We start from the raw sequence: 9,753 nt of genomic DNA, 5'->3' as shown, positions 1-9,753 counted from the left end.
GCCAGCCTGCTCTGACTGGCCTGATCAGAACCAACCCTGCTGCTCAACAAAACATTTTTCAAATACATAGGCTTAAACTATAGACTGTCAAAAATGGTCTAAATATCAAAGATGATTGTCATGGGAATGACATATTTTGAAGGTAAACCCTTTTTTCTGCCTCATTTTAGCTTTATCTATCTATCCATCCATCCATCCATCCATCCATCTAAATCAAAACACAATAAGGTTTGTAGAGAAATTTCAAGCAAGATTGAAGAGGCCCCATGGCAGTTTCAAAAATAGCCTGGAGCTTAAGTGGTTTTTGTTAATGTTTCCCAACTACACAGCATCAGACATTTGTCTGCTTACATATAAGCCAAGAGATAACAGGATAGAACTGTGGTTTCAGCTGTTTTTAAAATCAACATGTCATCTGTGTTTCATTTCAGGTCGATTGCTCCATTATTTTTGCTCCGCCTGGGAGCATAGTTGCTCCCTGGTTACTGAGTGATACGGTTATAGATCCCTATATCCATCTGATAATACAACTATTGTCTTTGGGACCACTGTAATCTACCAAGTATCTGCAACGAGGTTGCAAAAATAACTCCTCTGTTGTGTGAGTAAGGAAGACTCTGTATGGTTATGAAAGGGAAACACTCCAGTGGAAGAGATTGTGGAAAATTACACACTCTATTAGTTGTTTAGTTGGTGTGTGACATCAGTCTGTGTGTATGTGAGCCATGGGCGGTCCACTGAGGATGGCTACTTTAGGAACAGGACCTGCCCCTGGTGAAGGCAGAAAACTGGACAACAGTGAGTAACAGATGCTATTAAGGAGAACTATCAGAACAGAGAAGCTTCCAGTTGAAAGATACGCTGCTGCATCAGAGGTCAGAAAAGGAGCAAAGACCAACATCTCCCATCTTCTCCTCCTGATCACAGAGGGAAACGGGAAAGGTAAAAATTCATTGATTTCATTCAATTTTCTAATATCATCCATAGTAATGTTTAACATTTTCCAGATATGTATTAACTCAGATTAAAACACCTGCTGGAAATAAGATAGAAGATGTTTAATCTGATTTAATCACAGTAACTGAGAGCATGAGCACACTCATATAAACATACTTTTTAAATATACATCACTCATACCTGTATTTCTATCAACACTTTGCACAACAAATGTATCATTCCTTCTTTCTCTCCACCTCCGCTCCTTTTTGGGTCTGAATTGGGCTCTAAAAAGGAGTCACACCTCTTCACAAAACCACTTCGGCATCCTTGCCTTCCTCTTCGTTTCCTTCTCCTCCTCTCAGCGGCTGATCCCTTTGCCAGTCTCGCCTGCCCTCTCCGTCCACCATGGACCGGTCGACGCAGGAGCTATTCCTCAACTTCATGATCGTCTTAATCACTGTGCTGCTGATGTGGCTGCTGGTGAAAACTTACCAGGAGGCATGAAGCGGTGAAAGAGGAGATGAGCGGGAGGCAGAGGGGATGGAGAGATATTTGTGGAGGGACACCAGCATGTCGGACTTTGCTGCTGGCTGTTCAGATGCAGTGTTTACATCTTCTCATTCTTTTAGTCTAAGGTCACTGGTCTGATCCAGCATTTTAGCATTCATATGAGGTCAAATAGCATGTGACAGCTAAAGCCAAGGGAGACTCTCCAGAGGACAGGCTAGACTCTGATGTGTGTTTGGCCACAAATGTCTAGAATTACCCAAAGGTGAAATCTCAGATGAATTAGGAGGGTGAATAAAACTGAAAGGAAAGAGGGTTTGAAGTTTTTGACTGTTGAAACTTTCCAGCACTAAAATGTCAGTAGAAGCAGTAGTATAAACAGTGATCCATGTCGCAGTCTCTTGCATGTGATTTCAGATACACTGAAGCTTGCTGTCGTGTCACAGCCACAGAAGTCACATGAAAAATGACATCAGCACAAATAATGAAGCATTTTATGTATGTTTACTTCTTGCCATTAAACACTTGCATTTCTTGGTTTGTGTGTCATAACTAAAGCTTTTTTTCGCAGTCATGATTTTACATCAAAGAACCAATATTTTTCTTCTCGTTCTATTGTACTCTTTGAAACTACGTAGTGTTTCTCTGTGATTAGCAGGTGCAGATCAAGTTGTGCAAATCAGTTTCCACAATCTGGGAGAAATCGGGCATGCATGGATACGTGAGAGTGTAGTAGCAGAATAAAGGCAAGCTGTTGAAAGTGAGCACTACACAATAACAGCTCTCCACCGGCCAGAAATAAAAGACTTCAGAAAACTTGGGAAAAACTCCAATAATGGAAAGTAACAGATTCAGTCTGAAGATTTTGTTAAGAAAGCTTTCTCCTGTGTGTTTCCTTACATGACAAAGATCCTATAGAGACCCCTGTTGGTATATTTTGTGTACTGTTTTCAAGCCGTAATTAAAGAAGAATCTGTAGAATTACCAAATACAAGGAAAGTGAAGTAAGTTTACGCTTTAAAGCTGCAGGAGAGCTGTTACATTTACAGACCATGTGGATTATTTGAATAGACTCTCTATAATGATAATAGAAATTATTAGACACAAAAAGATATTGAAAAAAAGTCAGGTACTAAAATAGGATTTCTGAAATAGCTAAATAGAGTTCCTCCACAGGAGGGGCCATATTTTAGATTGACACAATAAATATTCTATGATAGCAGGAGCTTCACACATACAATTTTGAGGATCCAATTTACTTGAAATAAAAAAATAAATAATTTGGCTCAGGTGTTTTTGTAATGATCTCTGAGAGGAGACTTGGTGCTAGCTAAAGACTGATTGCTGCTCTTGAGGCGTAAGCCATCCGCCATCTGCACAGTTCAGAAAGCCAAGGGAGAGTCATGCACGCACCAAATGTCTCTTTGCATTTTTACTGATGAGCGTGTCTGCTGGGTATCATTCGGGGTCACCCCATGGGTCTCTGTATCTGTTAAAGCTGATGAGCTGGCAGTGGAACTCAGTGAGTGCTCTGGGCATGGGTGCCACTTCCTCCCATTGACTCCTCCCACTGTAGAACACCTGTGCAGGTAAAAAGAAAAGTTGGAGCATGGACGTACTGAATGCTCTCTTTTGACCAACATGGACAACAGTGCTATCATTCTGAATGAGGAGATGTGACCGAACTGACTGGTAATGCAGATTGTTTACCTACTCAGCAGACCACAGCATTTGTCCATTTTGTTTTCCTGCTGTTCCATTTCAATATTGCCCATGACAACACTAGTTGCCATTTGTAAACGCGGTTTTCAAAACCCATAGACGTTTATAAAGGCCATTGCAAACGGTGCACGTAAACACCAGATGGCTGTGTGCAAACACTTGAATATTGATGCAGATTCTCAGTCATCCAGGTCATTGGTAATCCTAAGAGCTTGAATAAGGGCAACTAGAAGAAATCTACCTCAGTTAAAAAAGGGATAACAAATTCTTTGTAAATACAACATGATCTGGGATGCATCTGATTGGTCCTGAATTCTGAAGCATCGCAGTGACTTCAAGCATTTGTCCCTTTTGTTTCACCTTTAATTATTCAGAACTACAGCATATATTCAGCACTACATTCAGTCCATGAGAGTGAAAAGTGAGAGGCTTCTTTGATATATAAATTGGATTTTGATTACCTGAACTTCATCAGTGATCTCATCAGGTGAATAGTCTCCACCCAGAAGGAAGATTCTGTCTCTCATACCCACAGCTCCAGCATTGAAACCAGCACATTCAAATGATCCTTCACCCTTCCACACACAGGTCTCGGGGCAAAAACTGTAAACCTGAATGGAAAATGGTGCACTTCATCCTCTGTCTTAACTATTCAAACACTCAATGCATGTAAATGCATGTATAAACTGTACAATCAATGCAATGCTGTCAAAGAGTAACGCCAAAACTAATCTTCTCCTTTATACATGTGGTCTGTAATTGCCTACCTTATAGGTGGAAAGGTCACAGAGGTGCAGCGTATTATTGATCGACACGGCTTTGACCAGTGTAGCGTGGAAGAACTGACCAAATTCTGCCACTAGGCGGCTCCACTGGTCCTGCTGCGCATCATAACAGAGGAAGCCGTTGAGGGAGGGGTTAAAGGAGTCTGTGATCTCCACCTCTGACCCCAGCGTATATATAACACTGCCACAAGCACTGGCCTCTGGGTAAAAGATGGCATTGGACAGTGGGCTGACAGAGTACCAGGTCTGAGTCAGGGGGTTGTAATACTCCACCTAAAATGCCAAAGTGAAAAAAAAAAAGTTCTTTTCTGGATCTGATGAGCTACTAATGAAAGGTAATGCCAATCAGGAAAACTCTTACATCCAGCAGACTGGGGGCTTCCCCTCTGGGTCCTTTGGTCCGTCCCCCAATGACATATACTCTGTCCAGGCAGGTCACAGCTGTATGCATAGTTCTGGGCTTCAGCATAGCTGGTACAGGTTTGCAGGTCAAGGTCAGAGGGCAGAAACACCAGACCTCATCAGTGGCATTATGGAACGGTTCTGCCACATGGCGGCGTATTGCCCGGTAACAGCTCCCCTGGCAACCACCTGTGACAAACATCTTAGATCCAATGGAGACCGGAAAATTTGGTAAATGGTAAAAATCAAGAACATGACTAAAACTAAAATGTATAACACGGTGCAAAATTAAATTCTCATTAACTCTTCAGCCAAAATAAGAGCAAAGAATCTCAATGTTAAAGGGTTACAAGCTAAAAAATGATGAAGAATGCTTACGCAAGCTCCATTCCTGTTCTGAATTGTACCTTCTCAGCATAGCTGGTGAGGTAGGACCCTGGCAGATCTGGCATTGACGCTGTTTCCTCTCCACACTCGATTTCAAGCTCTTTCCATTGGTCTTTTTCCAGACAGTAGCAGAAGGTGTGGCGTTTCTCGCCATTCTCCTCCGTCTTATGGATGTAGATGTAGCTCTGAGTGGTGGCAGGCCTGGCATCAGTGAGCAGGCCACTATACTGCGTATGTCTGCTCTGGGCATCTGACAGCAGCGCAAGACATGACTCATCATTGCGGAGGAGAGAGTCTGAATCATGCAGAGTCTGAGAGAAGAGGCAAGGGAGTAATAAAGTAAAGCCGAGATGGTCATAATGCCGCAAAATGCGCAACACATTTATACCTTCAGTGCAGGTACAGGCAAGTGGTGCAGTCGGGTCAGAGACAACAATCCAGATAGCAGCTTCTGTCTTTCAGGAAGATTGTGGCGAATCCACCTGAGAAGTGACATCATAACTGCTTCCTCACTGGGCACGTTCAGATCATCTGACCTTAAGCAAGCCTCCAAGACATTTACCTGAAGCGAGCAAATGTAAATTAAAATGTTAGTGGAGTGATTGTAATGCCAGAAATAAGATGAAAGAACCATTTCAGTAGAACTAGAGCCACTAAATAAAGTATGCAAAATGGTTCTGACACTAACTAAATTCAAGTTCTTAATAATTTTTCATGTAGAAATATTGTGTGTTGTACATAAGACACTGAATATTAGTCAGCAATAATTACATTGGAATGGGTTTAGGGGCTGTCATACAATAAAAAACCACACCTGAACTATTTGTTTAGTAAGACTTAATGAGATGTCAACAGATGAGGGATACAGTGAAGATTAATGTTAAAAGGGACTGCACAGGCTTTGACAAAATTCTACAAACCGTAGAAGATACCCCTAAAGCTTTTCTGCACATGCAGACAACACTCAGTTATAAGATCACCTGCATGTCCAGGAAGTCCTGAGTTTTGGAAAGTTCAGAAAAGTTCTGAACCACAAACTCATTGGCACTGTGAAGGAGAGAGGCTGAACCGTACGCCTCAGCCAGGGAGAAGAGGGAGAGACAGTTACAAAGATCCATGGTTCCGATCAGGAAGTCGCTGCATGCTCTGGAAAGGACAGACACCTGAGGACAAAGCAACAGCAGTAGTTATTTTCTGTGTGTACAGACTAATAAGAACTGCAGCTTAGAAACACAATGAAACAACCATGCTGGAACTAAATGTACTTCCCTCTATATTACTTCTACTATTGTATGTGCTTAAGTTGATATTAAATGGATTTTTTCTCCTTTTATAATTAAATAAAAGCCACCAAATTCACATATATATAACAAAAAGGTTATTCCAGGCAATCCCATGCCACCAAAATCAACAGTAAGGACAGTGATGGAAATGTAGTACAAACACAGGCTGTGCATGGACTCACAGTCCTGAGCACTGGTCTGTGAAAATAATTGAAGACACCTATGTGGGTGAGTCATAGGTATGTGCCAGGCCTTCTGATGTGTGAAAGCAGAAAAAGCACAAGTGTAACAAATAACATAAATGGCTGCTATGCTTTGTGAACGTGTCCCAGTAAGCCTGAGCACTGAAACTGGAGCAGTCGGTCATCATTAATTTCCCTATTTACACACATCCCTGTGCTACTGTGGCAAGTCAAAAATGCACTGTGTTAAACAGACCCATGAGAGGATGTGTAGGATTATGCAGTGGTTGCAACTGTACCTGCAGAAAAGAAGCGAGCTGAAACAACATGTCTACATTGCCATCAGTGATGAGGATCTCTCCAGAATAGGCAAAATCCAGGAAAGAACTCACAGCCACTGGACACTGATTACCCAGTGTTACCGAACCATCACCACGCTCTCGCATATCCACCTCGAACATGGCCCTAAACACAAAGCAGTGACACATGCTGATAGATAGATAGATAGATAGATAGATAGATAGATAGATAGATAGATAGATAGATAGATAGATAGATAGATAGATAGATAGATAGATAGATAGATAGATTGATAGATTGATAGATTGATAGATAGATAGATAGATAGATAGATAGATAGATAGATAGATAGATAGATAGATAGATAGATACCTAAAGAAATCACTACATGCTGCAAGAACACAGCAATGACAGGGGAAGCTGTGTTCTTGAACCTTGATGGTGAAGTCAAACAGCAGGCCTTGTTCCCTGAAAGACCGCAGCACACCCAAAAGCTGCAGTCCGTGGGCCTCAGACACCCGCAGCAGCGTCTGCCGCTCTGGGACCCCATTGCAGTGTGGATTACTGTTGAATTTACTGCTGGGAGGGTTGCTGCTGCTGCTGGGGTTGTCGGAGGTGGTCAAACAGTTAGGTGACTCTGAGTGTGCATCCATGTTGCCAAAATCTATCATTTAAAAAAATTTAAATTTAAAAAGAAAAGGAAAGGAAAAGAGAAAAGAGAAAAAGAAAAATCAAAACTTACATTGCAGTTTTACATGTAGTGAGTTCAGTATTTTATAGGCTACTATATGAATGTCTGTGTGTGAGAGAGGATGGATTGGAATGAGGAACGAAATCGCAAAACATCTACTTTAGTGCTGCACATCTCTACAATAACGTCATAATATCTTTCTATCTCGCTCACTCAGTGCACAGTTGTTCAGACCAAAATAAATATTGCACACTCATAACATGCTTATGTTAAAAGTCAAAGCAGAATACATGTCAAATACACAAATATGTAGTCTGGGGTGGGAGAAGTACAACTCACAGTATCGTCAGCACCTCGGACAGTTCTCTTTCTCGTGCCGCACTAACTTCCGGACACGTGGAATAACGCGAGGACGAGGACTGATATATATATATATATTTATTTTATTTTTTTCGGTTGTACGTAGATTTCTACGAAAAGTACGCTGTTCTATTTGTGAGAAGAATGAGTTTATAATAAGCCAGCCTCCCCCCCAAGCTATGTGCATTTTTGTGTCCTTTTGTTTTTGGCACAGACGGTAGAGGCGCAAGGACAGCTGGGAACTGCAGTTCTCTTCTACTGGTCGTCGACAGATGGCTGCTCTTCATTGGTAAAACTCGTGAGACTGAGTCCACTTCACGCCTTTTACTGCAGCTGTGACTCAGACTATTCATTAATTTATTTATTTATTTGACTTTTTTCCTTTAGCTAATCACATAAGTTACAACATCTTGTTTAGTAAATCTAAAAAAAAATTAAAATTGCCCCTCTTGTTGATAGAGCACTTTCCCTGTCCTAAAGGCACAAAACCAAGTAAGATGTAAGTCACCAGGTTATGCATTTCATATTTAGATCTATTACAGGCTAAACATAGTCTAGTAATGAGTCTTTGCAAGTCATGGCCAAAATCAAATGTGTATTTGAGTTGGATCATTTTCAGTGACCCAGTTTAGATTTACATGATGCCAAATAATCATCCCAAACATGTGTGATTTTATTTTAGTTAATTGATATATCTATATGTGTAGAATTTGAGAATATTTCTCAAACACATTCAAATTTAACAATTAACCTTTTGGCTTATCAAATGAGAAAGTTTACAAGCTATACATTTAAAACCGCACCAAACATGCATTCTTTGACTAAAAGCAGTTACTTCCAGCTGCTAGTACACAACCTCATGTTGAGTCCTACAATAAAGAGACAACTGTGAGAAGATAACATCCAATTTACAACTTTCCCCCTGAACTCTTTATATAAAAACACCCCACAAATAGTGGGTCACAATACTGTGCTTTACATTCTCAGTTAGAAAGTGCTAAATAGTTGTACGCTGCTCTGATAGATGAACTCAAAACACAGTAGTGAGGTGGACAGTGAGGGTCACATTGGTCCCAGATAACACACATAAAAACATAGGCCTTTGGCTTACAGTGATTCTAACATCACTTGCCTTGGACCCTGACATAGTTAGTCTATCTGTCAAACCCAAAATGTACTGACATTTGGCTTTTTGCAGATATTCATTTTGGAATCTTTGCATATGGGCTACAGCTGCAAAGGTTACCAACTGGAAATAATTCAGATATATCTGATGTGAATACAGCTGGTGTATACACTTTTTAAGAGGTAATGTTCCATACAAAAGACAAACTAAAGAGACTAGATGAATCATGTCCATATAAGTATTGACTTAGCAAGATGATAATTAGATTAGAAAATATGATTGAAATAAAAACCGAATATCTGAAAGGCACACATGCAATAAAGCAAATGCTTGAGAATTTTACAGCATTTTATTGCATTATATTTTCAGTTATCGCCTGTTGCACAAGTTTTGTGTTTTTCTTTACGAATAAGGCAAACGTTTAGAGAAAAACGGGGGTAAAAAGGCAAAAACAGCTTCACAAGACATTATCCAAAGAAACTGGTAGCAGCCATTACTAACTTTTATTTCTCTCGGTTGCACAAAATTCGGAATTTCTTTATTCCATATGTATAAATACATATATATGTATACCTGTGGAATAAAGAAATTCAGAATTGGGAAGTCAAACCTTAAACTCTGACATTTTCGATAGTTTGATGTTAAAAATGGAGTGAGACAGTTGTTGACTCCAGGTCGGTTTTGTTGCTATAAACACCAAGTAAAAGAAATGTTCTTCAGTTTTTCTGGTACTCAGATATTCCGAGTCTTCCGGTGTCCTCGAATGCAACATCCTCGGACGGTGCGTGTTGGTGCAGTACAATTCGCCGCCTCTTGGTGGCGCTGCTTTGCCGTCTAGAAAAAAATTGTGGCACTGCACACAGCAAAACGGTGGACTGCATCAATGTTGACGAGTGGACATGAACTTCCGACTGTGCTGCAGTTTCGTTCGCCACCACATCGCTGCTTATAACCAAATAACACCATTCTTGTCTGAAAATAATTGCACGCACGACAGCTTTTGTTGACACAGACTAGCACCACATGCACAATAACAACAACAACAGTAATAATGATGACAAGAGGAATA

The 9,753-nt window shown here is 40.6% G+C and overlaps 2 protein-coding genes across 2 annotated transcripts; one reads left to right on the top strand and one right to left on the bottom strand.

Moving 5' to 3' along the window:
- Positions 1-1,344: 1,344 nt before the first annotated feature.
- LOC140314406 (sarcolipin) lies at positions 1,345-1,984 on the top strand. The gene has a single exon (XM_072392578.1). It carries the CDS (start codon positions 1,345-1,347, stop codon positions 1,441-1,443), a length of 99 nt encoding a protein of 32 aa, XP_072248679.1. The 3' UTR covers positions 1,444-1,984.
- Positions 1,985-2,053: 69 nt separating this feature from the next.
- kbtbd3 (kelch repeat and BTB (POZ) domain containing 3) lies at positions 2,054-7,588 on the bottom strand. The gene is made up of 10 exons (XM_072392577.1): positions 7,538-7,588; positions 6,880-7,171; positions 6,507-6,672; positions 5,723-5,905; positions 5,131-5,304; positions 4,763-5,053; positions 4,315-4,557; positions 3,936-4,226; positions 3,630-3,779; positions 2,054-3,027 (listed from the first exon to the last, which is right to left on the bottom strand). Exons 2-10 carry the CDS (start codon positions 7,158-7,160, stop codon positions 2,905-2,907), a joined length of 1,902 nt encoding a protein of 633 aa, XP_072248678.1. The 5' UTR covers positions 7,161-7,171; positions 7,538-7,588; the 3' UTR covers positions 2,054-2,904.
- Positions 7,589-9,753: the final 2,165 nt, after the last annotated feature.

This window comes from Leuresthes tenuis, unplaced genomic scaffold (assembly GCF_036924035.1).
Source record: "Leuresthes tenuis unplaced genomic scaffold, fLeuTen1.0.hap1 SCAF_9, whole genome shotgun sequence".
Taxonomy (NCBI): Eukaryota; Metazoa; Chordata; class Actinopteri; order Atheriniformes; family Atherinopsidae; genus Leuresthes; species Leuresthes tenuis.
Note: the sequence above shows the minus strand (reverse complement) of the source record. Positions and strands in the feature narration are given on the sequence as shown.

Bases quoted from the DNA above. Each gene is read 5' to 3' on its own strand.
- kbtbd3 (XM_072392577.1), bottom strand. From the start codon at position 7,160: ATGGATGCACACTCAGAGTCACCTAACTGTTTGACCACCTCCGACAAC. The intron at 5,906-6,506 runs GTACAGTTGCAA...CTTTGTCCTCAG, and splicing joins AGCTCGCTTCTTTTCTGCAG to GTGTCTGTCCTTTCCAGAGC. The intron at 3,780-3,935 runs GTAGGCAATTAC...TTTTCCATTCAG, and splicing joins GTGACCTTTCCACCTATAAG to GTTTACAGTTTTTGCCCCGA.
- LOC140314406 (XM_072392578.1), top strand. From the start codon at position 1,345: ATGGACCGGTCGACGCAGGAGCTATTCCTCAACTTCATGATCGTCTTA.